At 39.9% G+C, this 16163-nt stretch overlaps 1 protein-coding gene across 1 annotated transcript in view; it reads right to left on the bottom strand.

Moving 5' to 3' along the window:
* Nucleotides 1-9674, bottom strand: part of LOC142244410 (vomeronasal type-2 receptor 26-like) — a 34319-nt gene extending 24645 nt beyond the window's left edge. Inside the window, exons 1-3 of the mRNA XM_075316941.1 lie at nucleotides 9451-9674; nucleotides 7504-7795; nucleotides 670-1485 (exon numbers count right to left, since the gene is read on the bottom strand). Of these exons, the coding sequence (XP_075173056.1) occupies nucleotides 670-1485; nucleotides 7504-7795; nucleotides 9451-9674 (1332 nt within the window). The remainder of the gene's footprint in view (nucleotides 1-669; nucleotides 1486-7503; nucleotides 7796-9450) is intronic.
* Nucleotides 9675-16163: the final 6489 nt, after the last annotated feature.

The raw sequence follows: 16163 nt of genomic DNA on the forward strand, positions 1-16163 counted from the left end.
AGCGCTGGTTTGTGAGATTTTTTAAATGTGGAAAAAATCTCTATTTTATATCATTAACCTTTTTAGGCAATTTTTGGGGAGGTTTTTGCCTTAAAACCAGCTGCAGAATTCTAAGTAAGTCCTTTGGGTCAAGCGCTTACTATTGTCTTAGGACAATTTTTTAACACTTTATGAATAGGCTGCTCTTCATAGTAATTTGCTTTGTTTGGACAGTAGAGATAGGCAAATGTTTTAAAATTCAAAACAAATTTTTGATTAAAGGCAAATTGAATTACAGCTAATAAAAAGTACTCCACTACCCTAGAGAATAAAATGTCTCTAGGACTTTATCTACAGCAATGTGTAAAATGGAGGTGGATAGATTAGATAATTCACTTGAATTGAATAACAAATTGGTTTAATTCAATTTAATTGAGTTCAACTAATTCTCAAAATTTTACACAAATTTGAATTGTATTGCATCTATTCTTTCATCTCTTTAAGGAATTAATATTATGATAGACTCTATATAAGGAGCTTGTGTATTTACTTCCGAAACAAATTATGGGTATAAGGGTTCATCATTATGTTTTATTTTTTTTAATGCATGTATGTAAAAAGTGAGCATATTTTTCAGCTACCACATAAGAAAAGCGTCCAATATATTTGGAATCAAAATAATAAAATTACCTTCAACATGTGCTTACAATTGAAATTTCTTGGCATGTGAAGAAAGCCTTCATGTAGAGCGTGAGCCATGGCGTAGACTGCGTCATATACATGGTAGGTGGTTCTAAATGTTTCCGTGTAGTAATGATTACTGCCAATTTCATGTAATTTTATTGCCCTTGTACAATTCTTAAATTTGAGTTGATAATTCTCTTCAGCTATCAGTTTTAGGACGGGATTTGAAGGTTTACAGCTTAAGTATACAAGTAAGATATGTTCTAGTAGAGGGTCATTTGGACGATTTTCAAGACTTATATCTTCTAAAAATGTTTTCAAATGTGGGATCTTTATACTTGGTGATGAAAATATGAGGCTCCCATGGCACGATGATTTACGTTTCACTGATGAAATAATGTGAATATTTGACCCGGCCGGTATAATCAGAGTCTTCACGTTTCCGGAAATGCTTTGTTCCTCTATAAACTGTACAGAGAGAAATGAAATTGTGCCACAAAGTACAATAATGTTTGAAGTTGATTTTTGAAATATTCTTCTGTTCTTTTCATGGTCGTTGTTTTCATTTGTGATATCATCAGTTTTCACTTTTAGAATAAACTCAATGCAAATATCATAAACCTCTGCCTGTTTCATTAATTCCTGACTTTGCGTGTACCCGCCATCATCATCAGAGGCAATAACACCAATCCATGTCCAATCAAAATGTTTGAGAAGTTTAACTATCGCCAGATACTGAGTTTGATCACTTGGAAGAGTTTGGAAGAAGGATGGATACATTTTCTTATTGGTGAAAATAGGATTTGTGGCACCATAGCTGATCTAAGAGAAAAACAAGCAATTATGTACAATAAAACTGAAGTTAATTTAATATTAAAAAAAACCTAAAATCTTTATGCATACACTATTTATGGTATTATCCAACATTTACAGATTTCTATATTTTTTAGCACAGTTCTGTGGACTGTACTGCATGTTCTGGTTGCAAGGCAAGCAAGGGATTAGTGGATCCACTAGACTGGAGGTACTGATCGTTTTCCTAGAGGAGCAAACTGGACCAGCTGCTGAGTCTTCACTAAAGCCACCAGAGGTTGCAATAGGTACACATGCTGGAAAGCAGTTGGCAATGGGCAGCCATAGGGGATTAATATTACCCCGGAAGCCGACACCTCAGATACAATACAGTTTTTGTTTGTAGCAACAGCAGCAGCAGCAAGTGTTGTGGATTCAGCAGGGATGGATGGCTGCTGTAGCAGCGGCCAATCGGTATACTTGCAGCAGCATATTTAAATAAATAATTAAAACAAATGACGTGCAGTTCTCCCAATTTTAATGCCCAGCCAAGATAAAGTTCAACAGCTTGGTACTGGAAGTCTCAGGTTGGAGATACCTATGCTTATTGGGAGCCCCCCAGCCTAAAAATAGCAGCCTTCAGCCGCCCAAGATTGTTGCATCTATTACATGCAAAAATCAGGGTAATAAGGGGTTAATCGCAGCTCACAACTGCCACTAAGCCCTAGATTAGAAATGAGAAGGGTCCATGAGACCTCCTATTACTAATCTGTAAGTTAAAGTAAATAAACACAAACACCAATAAAATCCTTTATTTGGAATAAAAGACAACAAAACACAATCTTTCACCACTTTATTAACCCTAGAACGCGCAAGCAATTCAATCTACCATAGAAAACAAATGACCTAGCAGGCCTGCGAGGCCTCAGGTATGCGTTCTAGGGTTAACCTGCAAAACACCCCTGCAGGTCCATCATAATCTAGATTGGGGTTCCACGATGATTCCAGCTCGGCTACATCTGAATTCACAGTGAACGCCATAGAACATGACTGCCCGCTGTGAGTGTCAGGCAGAGTATGAATGAGCTGCACGATGAGCACTTACATCACTCAGGTTAGTTGTGGTCACAGGAAAAGGCCTTCTGAGCTGGGTTCACTGAGTTACTTGAGGACAGGTTACCTGCAATCACAGGACCTCATAGCGTAGATTATGTTGAATCTGGGTGTTTTGGGAGTTAATAAATTGGTGAATGAGGGGTTTTGTTTTTTAAATAAAGGATTTTTTGTGTGTTTGCATTTATTTTTTTTACTTATAGGATTAATGGGCCTCATGTACCCCTACTCATCACTAATCCAGTGCTTACTGGTAGCTGTGGGCTGCCATTAACCCCTTATTACCCTGACTGTCACTGCACCAGGGCAATTAGGAAGACCTGGCAAAAGTGCTAGGATTGTCGCATCTAATGGATGCAACAATATTTGGTATCTACAGGCTGCTATTTTTAGGCTGAGGGGGCCCCCAATAAGCATGGGTTTGCCCAGCCTGAGAATACTCACCCCCAGCTGTTGAGCTTTATCATGGCTCGTATCATACATGGGGGAAACCGCAAGTCAGTTTTTTAAATTATTTATTTAAATAATTTTAAAAAATCTGCATTCAGTTCCTCCTATTTTGATACACATCCATGATAAGTGCACGGTTGGAGGCTGCAGCCTGTAGCCATGGCTTTATCTGTGCTGGTATTAATACAGCAGGGGACCCTATTCCTTTTGTAAAATCTATTTAATTATTTATCACCAGAATTAAGACACAGACAGCATCTGAGATTCCAACCAATCACAGACGCTGTCTCATATGGTAGGGGCATGGTCCAACGGCAGACAATCAGAGACAATGGTGGAAGGGGAAAGCAGTGAATATGGATGAGAGCTAATTATCGGACCTGGAAGTAGTGCTGCAGCCACGGAAACTCGGTAAGTCTGTATTGCTTTAACTGTTTTTTTTCCTTTCTTTTACAGCTACATTATGTTACAACGCATCTCTTTTGCCTCCCATTAAAATTGTGTTGATGTACAGTGAAAAAAATAATTACTTGATCTCTTTCTGAATTTGTAAGTTTGCCCACTTAAAAAGATAGGCACACTCCATAATTTTAAGGGTAGGTTACAGTGAGTAATAGAATATCCAAAATAAAATCCAGAAAATCACATTGTATAAATTGTTTAAAAATATTTGCATTTTGCAGAGAGAAATAAGTATTTGATACATTTGGCAAACAAGACTTATTACTTGATGATGATGTTTGCACACATGTTAGGAGGAAATTTGGTTCACTCCTCTTTGCAAATCATCCCTAAATCATTAAGATTCAGATCCCTCCATACGTTTTCTATGGGACTAACATCTGGAGACTGAATAGGCCACTCCATGACCTTAAAGTGCTTCATTTTGAGCCACTCCTTTGTTGCCTTGCCTTTATGTTTTGGGTCATTGTCATGCTGGAAGACCCAGACATGACCCAATTTTAATGTCCCGCTGAGGGAAGAGGTTGTCACTGAGGATTTTACGATACATGGCTCCATCCATTGTCCCATTGATGCAGTGAAGTAGTCAGGTACCCTTAGCAGAGAAAACCCCCAAAATATGTTTCTACCTCTATGCTTGACAGTGTGGACGGTGTTCTTTGGGTCATAGGCAGCATTTCTCTTCCTCCAAACATGACGAGTTGAGTTAAGGCTAAAGAGCTCAATTTTGCCTATTCTGACCACAGCACCATCTCGCAATCACTATCAGAATCATCCAGGTGATCATTGGCAAACTCCAAACTGGCCTGCACATGTGCTTTCTTGAGCAGTGGGCTTTGCAGGCAGAGCAAGATTTTAAGCCGTTACATTGTAATGTGTTTCCAATGGTTTTCTTGATGTCAGTGGTCCCAGCTCTCTTGAAATTATTAACAAGGTCCTCCATGTAGTTTTTGGCTGATCTCTCAACTTCCTCATGATCCTGGATATCCCGGAGGTGAGATTATGCATGGAGCCCCTGAACGATGTCGATTGACACTCATTTTGTTTTTCTTCCATTTTCTTGCTATTGCACAAACAGTTGTCTCCATCTCACTCAGCGTCTTACTCATGGTTTTGTAGCCCATTCCAGCCTTGTGCAGATCTATGATATTGTACCTGACACCCTTAGAAAGTACTTTGGTCTTGCCCATGTTGTAGAGGTTAGAGTCCGACTGATTGAGTCTGTGGACAGGCGTCTATTATACAGGTGACATTTAAAACAGCTGTCTTTAATGCTGGTAATGATGAGTTGAGTAGGAGAGTCTGACTGGTCTGTAGGAGCAAGAACTCTTAATGGTAATGGTTGGTAGGGGGTCAAATACTTATTTCTCTCTGCAAAATGAAAATAATTTTATATAATTTATACAATGTGATTTTCTGTATTTTATTTTGGATATTCTATCTCACTGTTAAAATTAACCTACCCTTAAAATTATAGACTGTTCATGTCTTTATTAGTGGGCAAACTTAGAAAATCATCAAGGGATCAAATAATTATTTTTTCACCCAATCATTGACTTCCAATATTCTCGTAACTCATGTTAAGCCCTTTCAGAATGTCTCACCTGCTCGACTCGATTATTGAACACTGACAATTCTGACAATGGTCTAAAATGTAAATAGACATGTGGTAAATGTTATTTATGATCTATTTTGTGTAACGTAACTCTCAGATTTAAGGGCATAACAATTAAAATTTTAAAATTTGCAAAATTTGTACCAAATTTCTGATATTTTCACAAATAATTGCAAAAAATATTGTCCAAAATTTACCCCTATCATGACGTACAAAATATCTTGAAAAAAACATTATTAAAATCACTGGCATCAACGGAAGCGTTCCAGAGTTATTACATCATAAAGTGACACTGGTCAGAAATGGAAAAAATGGCCTAGTCATGAAGATGAAAACAGGCTTTGGGGTGAAAGCTTTAATACACATGATGCATTCTGCCCAAGATACCAGGTTCTTCTCTGCACTGCAGGGAAGGGCACTATTTAAATTTTTACTTCAGGCAGTGGAATATCTAGAATTAGTCGTACAAATTATATAGGTATATATGTCTCAACTTTTAAACCCCATAACAGTTGCTGTAAACAACAGCTTCTTCTATAGAAAATGACTCAAGGCAACCAGATACTATATACACTGGAGATCAAAATTTGAGAACAACACACAATTTTCTAAATGTTGCGGTCATTGTGTCGTCCTATGTGATTATATCTTGCCATGAGAAAACGCGCAGTATTTTAAGCTTATTCCATAAATTGAATATATTCTAAAGCACATAATAAAAATGTAAGTGAGATAAATGAAAAAGGACAGTGATCAAAATTACAGAACACTCTGAGATACCTGCAAGTTACTGGTGTTAATTTGGCACTTGGTGCTAATTTCCTTAATTATCTAACAAACCCTTTTTAACCGGCAACCTAAGTTTCCAGTTTGCACTGATTTTGCAAAAATGGTGTGTCATTCCAAACGGACTTAAATCCTCTGGCAGCAGGTTGTCCAGATGAAGGCCAAAGGGGTTACCCTATCAGCCGCAGCAAGAGAAGTTGGTTGTTCCATGTCTGGGATTTCGAGAATACTGCACTTTACAACATCACAATCTCTTTCAAATTCCCCAAGAAAACTGGTTGCTCTCAAAAGACAAATGCAAGGGAGGACAGAATAATGTGGAGAATCTCCATGGGTAATCATTTCAATACTGCAGCTAGAATCGATCGCCAGTTTAGCACTGAATAGGGTAAGGATCTGTCTCATTATACAGTGTCACGATATTTAAGAGCATTTGGATTGAAAGCCCACTCTGCAGTGACCAAACTTTTCATTAGCAGAAAGAATCACAAGGCAAGACTCATCTTTGGTGAGGAGCATCTTGTGTGGACAGAGAAGAAATGTCCACAGTTCATTTTAGTGATGAAAGTAAGTTTAACTTATTTGGGTCTAATGGGAAACATTATGTTCATCTACAAACTGGGGTAAGACTGAACCCAAAGTGGGTTAAGAAGTCAGTGAAAGGGGGTGGAGGAAGTGTCATGGTTTGGGGAATGTTTTCTGCAGCAAGTTGTGGACCTCTCATACAGCTACATGGCAAAGTGAAGGCAATTATCAATCAGAAACGTCTTCAACAACATGTTGTTCCTTAATTCATTTATCACTCAATCAGCTAGCAATTTTCATGTAGGACAATGCCCCCGTCCCACAGCAAAACGGGGAAAGCAGTTCCTAGAAACAGAAAACATTGATACAATGAAATGGCCACAGCCCAGAGTCCTGATCTAAACTCAATAGAAAACCTCTGGAAAATCCTTGGTGACAAAGTTACAGCCAAGAAACCAACAACAGTCAATGAACTGTAGAAGAGACTGGAAAAAGAGTGGACCAAAATCCCACCAGAGCGGTGTGAGAGACTAGTGATGTCCTGTGGCTGCAGATGTGCTGAAGTTATTCACAGCGACGGCCGGTACACGTCCTACTGATTGGGACTGTTGTTACCTGCAGAACATTTACCAAAATTTACTGATAATCTCTCTCTGTGCTACAGTCATTGCTGTTCTCTCACTATAATCATCCTGCTTGGGCAAAAAAAAGGTTTTATGCTGATGAACTTTGGATCTTTTGTGAAACACTATTCTAGTGGCATGGTGCACCCCTTACAAAAAAACTTCAAATGTGCATGGATGTATATTACATTATTTCTAAAAAAAGCAAGTGATCATATATTGTTCTCTAATTTTGATCTCCAGTTTAGTAATCAAGCAAATTTAATGGCCACAATTTTTACCCTAGTGGCTGCTACTGAATAAATGCAGAGTTGTTATCGGCTTGAACAAACAGTAACTGATGCCCAGGGTTTTCAGGCTCCAAAATTATAGTACATTTTAATTAGTGAAAGTCAAAAGCCATTTACAATACAGCTTATAACCAAAATTTTGCTTCTGATTTTCTGATGATTCCTAATAATAATGGACACTTACCTGGGTATAACCATAAATATTCAAGTGTTGTATTATTTGCAATGATGTCTTCGATGACTGGTCACCAATTACGCCCACCAGTTTGCCATTGCTGAGACAAGAATAGTTGGGGACTAAATCTCCAGGACCGGATATAATCTGTAACACATTCTCTACGGCTTTATTTTCATTGTTACAGGAATCGGTCACATGGTATCCAAGGGTCACATTGGGCAAAATATATGGATTCTTGTTAATCTCGTCTATGGCGAACATAAAGGCCAGAACATATTTATAGAAGGACGGTACCGGACTGCAAGAGGATAGCAGAGAGAAAGCAAACATTAGTTTAGACTGTACATTTATATGCAGATGTGGGGTATGGTGCTTTGTCCCGATCGCATTCTGTGCTTCTATTTATGTATTTCACCCAATACCTTTATTTGGAATCTCTTCCATTTTTGTTATGAGCGCTCCTCCACAGTGACACGGTTGCTTTAGAACAGCGTTGCATACCTCAAATTTCCCAATACCTCCAATGTTGTTTAAGTTTACAGTAATAAAAGTCATATTGTTGACCAAAACATCCCGATTATTTCACTCTCTGTTGGAATTTTTGCTTTAAAGTACCAATCACCTTCAAACATACAGTTGAAAGTTGAAAATTTTCATTTACTATCTTAAAAGACACATCTGCATGTTTTTCCCACTATCTGACATTAAATAATTATAAACCTTTCCCATTTTAGATGAATTAAGAACCAAAATTATTTATATTTGCAAAATTCAAGAATAATGAGGGAGAGAATGTTTTATGGCATTTTTATTACTTTTTGCAAAGTCAAAAATGTACATATATTTCATTAGTATTTGGTGTCATTGCCCTTGAAATCCCTTTTAATTGCCACATAATCTTGTTACCTCATTACACCATCTATTTTGTGAAGTGCACCAGTTTCTCCTGCAGTAAAACAACCTCACACCCTACATCATGATGTGGTGTGGCCCATAAGCAAACCACTTCCGGGGCAGGGTGGGCAAGGTTTATATTTTTTTTTTAGGGGGGTTGTGTGTACAGTACATCTGATCACATTGATTTTACCCAAAATGTGAGCCGATCAAACACTGCACATGGTTTGCACATGGCTGTGCATCACTCATACCCAAGCACAGCACTGCTCACCTGAGTCTGTCATACTCATCACATGCTCAAACCCAAACCTTGTTTTTTTGGAGCTTGGTTTCTGAACCCGTACCTCGAGCCTCAGGTTCACTCATCTCTACTCAATAGAACATCAAAGTGCTCGACTACACTTGGTGCTCATTCAAGTATCATGGGTGCTGTTATATGTCATTCATGAAACATCAAACACGAAGAGCCAGCTCACTTTAATGGATGATGGGAGCCGTATCCACGGTCAGAGCTGCTTGTAGTCTCTGAAATGCTCTCACTGGGGGTAAAAACGATGTGTTCGGATGCAGTGTAAAAAAAATCCTGCCATCCCTTCCCTGGAAATGCTCTGCTTACAGCTGGATGTATGTGGGCGGAGAGCCAGACTACCCAATCATTAACTTTCCATAATGCTCGTTACTCGAGTCTAACCAGTCAGAGCATCCAATCTGCTTGTTTCGAGTAAAGAGCACCCGAGACTTGTAGTGTTCACTCAATATTACGAGTACCGAGCACCTCATTGTACTGCTCACCCCTCATTAATCTTGGTCATTTATATGCCATAATGAATATTGAGTCTATATGGTTAGGGTCCGCTATGGATGGGAAACCGAACCCAGCAATAGGGCTCAATAGACTCTCGTAATGGGCATAATATAGACATATTATAGTTTATTGTGGAAGCAACTAAAATATTGCAAGATCAGGTCCCATAATAATAGTAATTCTTCTTGGAAACTACGAAAAATCACTAGATGTATTCAGAAAAATAGACTATCTTCAAGACCTGTACTTACAGTTTACAGACTCCATCAATTGCCTGTTTTTGGTGATTCTCATAAAAATAATGAACAGTGAATATTCCTCCAAAGATCATATCTCCATCCTGGAAATAATTTGTATTTAAAAGAGGATTGTCTTTTCTAATAAAACAATTAGGTGCTGAGCTTATTTTTTGGCATTGTCCATGTAATAAAACACTGGCAATAAAGAATACTACAATAAGGAACTTCCCCGACATCTCTGCAGGTCGGCGGCTCCTCCATGTAATATTCCTCGGAATCTAATCATTACAGATACATCTGTCCTGCAGCTTTCTGAATGTTGTATACAGCAGCAGGTTACTTAACGAGCCGTCTTATATAGTGTAGATGGTGTATGTGAGATATTGTGAGGGAATATTATTAGTATAAATTAATATAAAATCATCTGCTCTATACAGTCATATGGGAATGATGCAAAATACAGAATTATACTGAGGAGGACTTACAAATATTTCCATAATAGAATATATTATATTCAGCTACAATATTCTTCTATTATCAGTGTCTCCAAAACATACAAAAAAAGGCAATAAAAGCTCCTTATTGTATTTTCCATTGATTAGGTCCTATTATTTTTTTTATTTTAATTTCTTACACACTATAACATTACTGAAAGGCTGTTTGTGTAATTTATATTTGATGGGAGTGCTTATGTTGCCCAAAAAATAATTAGCATTACGAAATTTTTTTAAGAGTTTGGGGAGAGATTGAACCAAAAAATATCACAGTATGTAATAAAAGTAAAAAATTGGAAAGGAAATCAAGTTTCTTTTGTCTTTTGTCCCTGCCTGGGAGTAATTCTAGACTCTGCTCTCTCGTTCAAGCCACACATACAAGCCCTCTTCACCTTCTGCTGCCTACAGCTCAAAAATATTTTCCGGATTCATACATTCCTTTCCCAAGAAGCTGCAAAAACACTAGTGAATGCCCTTATTATCTCCCGTCTGGATTATTGCAACTTCCTTCTCTGTGGCCTCCATTCTAACAGTCTTCCACACCTACAATCTATTCTAAACTATGGTGCCCGGCTAATCCACCTGTCCCCTCGCTACTCCCCAACTTCTCCCCTCTGCCAATCCCTTCACTGGCTTCCCATTGCTCAACGACTCCAGTTCAAAACCCTAGCCATGACATACAAAGCCATCCACAACCTGTCTTCTCTTTACATCTGTGACCCAGTTCCTCGGTACTTACCTGTACATAACCTTCAATCCTCACAAGATCTCCTTCTCTACTCCCTTCTCATCTCCTCTTCCCACCACTGCAGACTTTTCCCGTGCCTCCCCCATACTCTGGAATGCTCTGCCACAACAACATATCAGACTCTCGCCTACCTTGACAACCTTCAAAAGGAACCTGAAGACCCACCTCTTAAGACAAGCCTACAACCTGCCATAACCCTCGGTCTGCTTTAGTGCAGCATGACAATCTCTACCCTCACCTACTGTATCCTCACTCATCCCTTGTAGACTGTGAGCCCTCACGGGCAGGGTCCTCCCTCCTCCTGTACCAGTCTGTGCTTTGTTTTGTTTATTATTATTATACTTGTTCCTACCATGTACAGTGTACCCCTTTTCACATGTAAAGCGCCATGGAATGAATGGCGCTATAATAATAATAATAATAATAATAATAATAATAATCTTATTTCCAATGTCTCAATTTTAGCAGTCACAATTCCGACGCATTTCGGTTTGCATCCTCAAGCCTTTCTCAGATAGTGTATAAAGAAAATCAGTCCATCACTTCTTTTTTATGACTAAATAAAAAAGATTCTCATTTAAAAAATGTATTTTCAATTTCTCAATCTTGACCGTTAAAAATATATTAATTTTTATTTTTCATTAATTTAGTAAAAAAGAAGTGACTGACCGCCTTCCTTTTTGCACTACGGGATTCATTATTCTAAATATTTTATTGTATCTTTTTATGGGACAACACTGCGGATCTGACCCTGTGATACAATGTGCAGTGTCAGTGCGCAGCTTGTATAACAGGGTAAATTTGGTGTCCTCTAAATAACTCCCCACACAGCCATTAATGTCTAAACCCGCTTTCCTCACTGAAAATGGACTTATACACATGTATATGTTTTTTTATTCCGTACTTAATTAATTCCTCTAACTCCAGCAAGGTTCTCCTATTTCATTTGTTTTTAGTAATGCAATTAATATGTAAATAATGCATAATAATAGTTACTGAAGTCCCAAAAGTCTGAGCAGATAATATCAAGAGAAGAAACTGGATGTTCGCAGAGTCCAAACACTCAGGAGCTGATCAGAGACCTGTCTCAGTACTTGGGCACAAGGGTGCATCTAATGGGCCTTAAAAGGCCTACAGAGATGATGGCACACCTTCTTATGTGACCACCGCCCTTTGCCCGATATGTAGCAAAGCAAAGGGCGGTGGTCCCATAAGAAGGTGTGGAGCCGGCCCAGAAGCCGCGACAGGTGCGTAACAAGTATAAGTTAGAAAATTAGTACTAAAAACATGACTAAATGATTAACTAATTAATACATAGAAATACATAAAAACATATAATATGTAATAATATAGTGCGTAGAATCACAAGTAAGAAAGTTAAAACTGAGGGTAGGACCTGCTCATTTGCGAATGTAGTTGTTACGGGGGGCTGTCTGATAATAACCGAAAGGAGTATCAGACAGTCAGGGTCCACCGTGCAAAGACTTTGCTGCAGACTATGGCAGAGTGCAATACCTCTGTTAACTCACAGAAAGATATAATAAGAAAGTAAAGCAATTCCTCCCTTACTTGGAGGGTGTGTGGAATGATCTCTGTTAATCACAGAGACAAAGGCAATGTGTGCGAAATGGCAACTACCTAGGTCCGCTCTTCTAGTGGTGCAAAAGAGACGAACAGCAGCGTAAGCCGCACAAAGCTCCTACCTGCGTTCGCTCCACTAGTGTGCGAGGACACGAACCACTAGATATGGCACCTGCCTAGGTCCGCTCTTCTAGTGGTGCAAAAGAGACGAACAGCAGCGTAAGCCGCACAAAGCTCCTACCTCTGTTCGCTCCCCTAGTGTGCGAGGATACGAACAACTGCCAGACGCAGTATAAGGAACGTTACCCTAGCGGCAACGTCCACCTACGAGTACAATCACAAGGCCCAGCCAGACCATGTGCCTCAGGCACCTGCCTATGTCCGCTCCCCTAAGAGGTAAGGATACGGACAGCAGCCGAAGCTGTAAGGTATAAGAACGCTACCCTGCCGGTAGCGCTCACCTAGCATAGACAGAGGAATGCCTAGAGGAACGCGCACAGAGCGTCTACTCATATGCATGAACCAAGAGGACTGAGCACCATGCGGCGTGTGTCAGGGTCTTATATAGACTCTGTGCCTCATCCAAGATGGAGGACACCAGAGCCAATCCGCTTCCAGAACGACAGGAGTGACGTCATGCTGGCCTATCACCGAGCAAGACGTCACAAGCACATGACCAGCGACCAATCGGCATAGAAGGTGTCAGAGACATGTGACCTCGTGTCAGCGATGATGTCACCCGCACATGTGCAATGGCTCCAAGATTGGACTTAGTCTCCGGCGCTCGCACATGTGCAGTAGCAAGAAATCTGGACTTAGTCTCCAGCGCTCGCACATGTGCAGTAGCAAGAAATCTGGACTTAGTCTCCAGCGCTCGCACATGTGCAGTAGCAAGAAATCTGGACTTAGTCTCCAGCGCTCGCACATGTGCAGTAGCAAGAAATCTGGACATAGTCTCCAGTGCTCGCAGCAACCGTAACAGTAGTGCCATCAGGATTTTGTACTTTGTAGGTTTTTCTGAAATAGTGGGTTTTTTTCCAATTTATACGTGTTTAAGATTGAGAGACTAAATTGGACAGCGTCCGCAGATTATTCACACAAAAGATATTTGAGGCAAATTATTTTTCTGAGAATCAAAATTATTGAAAGGCCATGCTTTTTCTTAACCCCTTCAGCACTCGGCAATTTTCTATTTTTGTTTTTTCCTCCCATTCTTCCAAGAGCCATAACTTTTTTATTTTTCCATAAATATGACGGCTTGTTTTTTTGCGGGTTGAATTTAACTTTTGAATAACACCATTAATTCTGCCCCATACTGTACTAGAAAATGGGGAAAAAATTCTAATTGAGGTGAAATTGTAAAAAAGATTAATTCAACAATTTAATTATTTTTTTTTAAACATTTTCAGTATATGATAAACCTGACCTGGCAATATGATTCACCACATCATTGATACCAAATATGTATATATACAGTACAGACCTAAAGTTTGGACACACCTTCTCATCTCTAGAACAACTGTTAAGAGGAGACTTTGTGCAGCAGCCTTCATGTAAAATAGCTGCTAGGAAACCACTGCTAAGGACAGGCAACAAGCAGAAGAGACTTGTTTGGGCTAAAGAACACAAGGAATGGACATTAGACCAGTGGAAATCTGTGCTTTGGTGTGATGAGTCCAAATTTGAGATCTTTCAATCCAACCACCGTCTCTTTGTAGAAAAGGTGAACGGTTGGACTCTACATGGCTGGTTCCCACCGTGAAGCATGGAGGAGGATGTGTGATGGTGTGGGGGTGCTTTACTGGTGACACTGTTGGGGATTTATTCAAAATTGAAGGCATACTGAACCAGCATGGCTACCACAGCATCTTGCAGTGGCATACTATTCCATCCGGTTTGCGTTTAGTTGGACCATCATTTATTTTTCAACAGGACAATGACCCCAAAAACACCTCCAGGCTGTGTAAGGGCTATTTGACTAAGAAGGAGAGGGATGGGGTGCTACGCCAGATGACCTGGCCTACACAGTCACTAGACCTGAACCCAATCGAGATGGTTTGGGGTGTGCTGGACCGCAGAGTGAAGGCAAAAGGGCCAACAAGTGCTAAGCATCTCTGTGAACTCCTTCAAGACTGTTGGAAGTCCATTTCCGGTGACCACCTCTTGAAGCTCATCAAGAGAATGCCAAGAGTGTGCAAAGCAGTAATCAAAGCAAAAGGTGGCTACTTTGAAGAACCTAGAATATAAAACATATTTTCAGTTGTTTCACACCAGTATTTCATTCCACATGTTTTCATTCATAGTGTTGATGTCTTCAATGTGAATTTACAATTTTTAGAGTCATGAAAATAAAGAAAACTCTTTGAATGAGAAGGTGTGTCCAAACTTTTAGTCTGTACTGTATATATACAGTATATTTTTTATTTAAGTGGTGAAAAAAATGCAGAAATTTGTGTTTTTTTGCCATTTTGAAGGCTCGGAACTCATTTTTCAGGATCTAGGGCTCAATGAGGGCATATTTCTTGCGTCATGAGCATTTTTGAGTAGACAGGAGGTTTGGATTGCCTTTTTTTGCATTTTATTGCAATGTTTTGGCAACCAAAAAACATAATTCTGGAACTTTCATTTTTTTTCTTGTTATGCTCTTTACTAGATCAATTTATTTTATATTTTGATAGATTAAGTCTTTCTGAACTCGACGATACCTAATATGAGTTGTTGTTTGCTGGTTTTTAATGGTTTTAAATTTAATGAGGCAAAAGCGGGTCATTTGATTTTTTTTTTTACGCTTTTAATTGCTTTTACTAGTCACTCTAGGGGACTTGGAGCCTGCATTGTCCGATTGCTTGTGCTGCTCAAAGCAGGGCATTAGCTCAGCGTCAGCCTCCCCCAGAAAAGCAGAAATGACGATCTCCTGTGAATGCTGGCACTTTGCTGGCATTCACAGGAACAACATCATGACAGAGACAGGGGTAATCAGATGACCCCCAGCTGTCATGAAACCCATCTTCACCTTCACTGGGCCACCAATGAGGGCAAGGAATGATGCACTCCCCGCCAACATGCACTAAATCCTGCTATCAGACATTAACAGCTTGATTTAACCGGTTAACAGGCCTGAGTGAATCTCTGATGAATCTCCGCCTGTTAGCCACACATGTCGGCTCAACAGATCAGCCAACATGTGGGGAGAAACATATGGTATCACTTCTTGAGCAGACATTAAAGGGATAGACATGACATTAGACGTACATCCAAGGTTGTGTAGGAAGCCTGATGATATGGGTTTGTTTCACAGCCAAAGGTGTTGGATACCTGACCGGCATAGATGGTGGTCTCAATGCTGAGCTATATGTGAGGATCCTACAAGACAAGTTACTTTGTAAACTCAAGTACTATGGGTATGAAAAGGACAACATAGTGTCCCAGCAGGATGACCCAAGTTATACGTGAGATTGGGGAAGAAAAGGTTCAATGGCAATGAAGTAGAGGTGCTGGATTGTCCTCACAGTCCCCATACCTCAACCCAATCCAACACTTGTGGGTAGAGGTAAAGACAAAGTTGTATGTGTGACGCACTGAGCAAGCCAGGGGTCACAGGTCATCACACCACCACACCCTACATTCCAGTTAGGAACACCACAGCTAACCAAAATCCTTGTTGCCTTCCTCCAGGGGCTGATGTTCACACCAGGGGGTGGGCCAGGCGGTTGGCTCTGCCCACCGAGTAGTACACAGCCCTGTAGGCGGGAAAAACCTAGCAGTTTAGCTCAGGGGGAGCTTGAGTGAGGAAGGAGTAAACAGTGAAGTGAAAGTGAAGTAGTAGTGGAGCAAAGAAGAAAAGAGTAAAAGTGAGAGTAGAAAAGCCTGAAGTTGGTCCAGCTGTGTGCAGGACAGAGTCA

This window comes from Anomaloglossus baeobatrachus, chromosome 1 (genome assembly GCF_048569485.1).
Source record: "Anomaloglossus baeobatrachus isolate aAnoBae1 chromosome 1, aAnoBae1.hap1, whole genome shotgun sequence".
NCBI lineage: Eukaryota > Metazoa > Chordata > Amphibia > Anura > Aromobatidae > Anomaloglossus > Anomaloglossus baeobatrachus.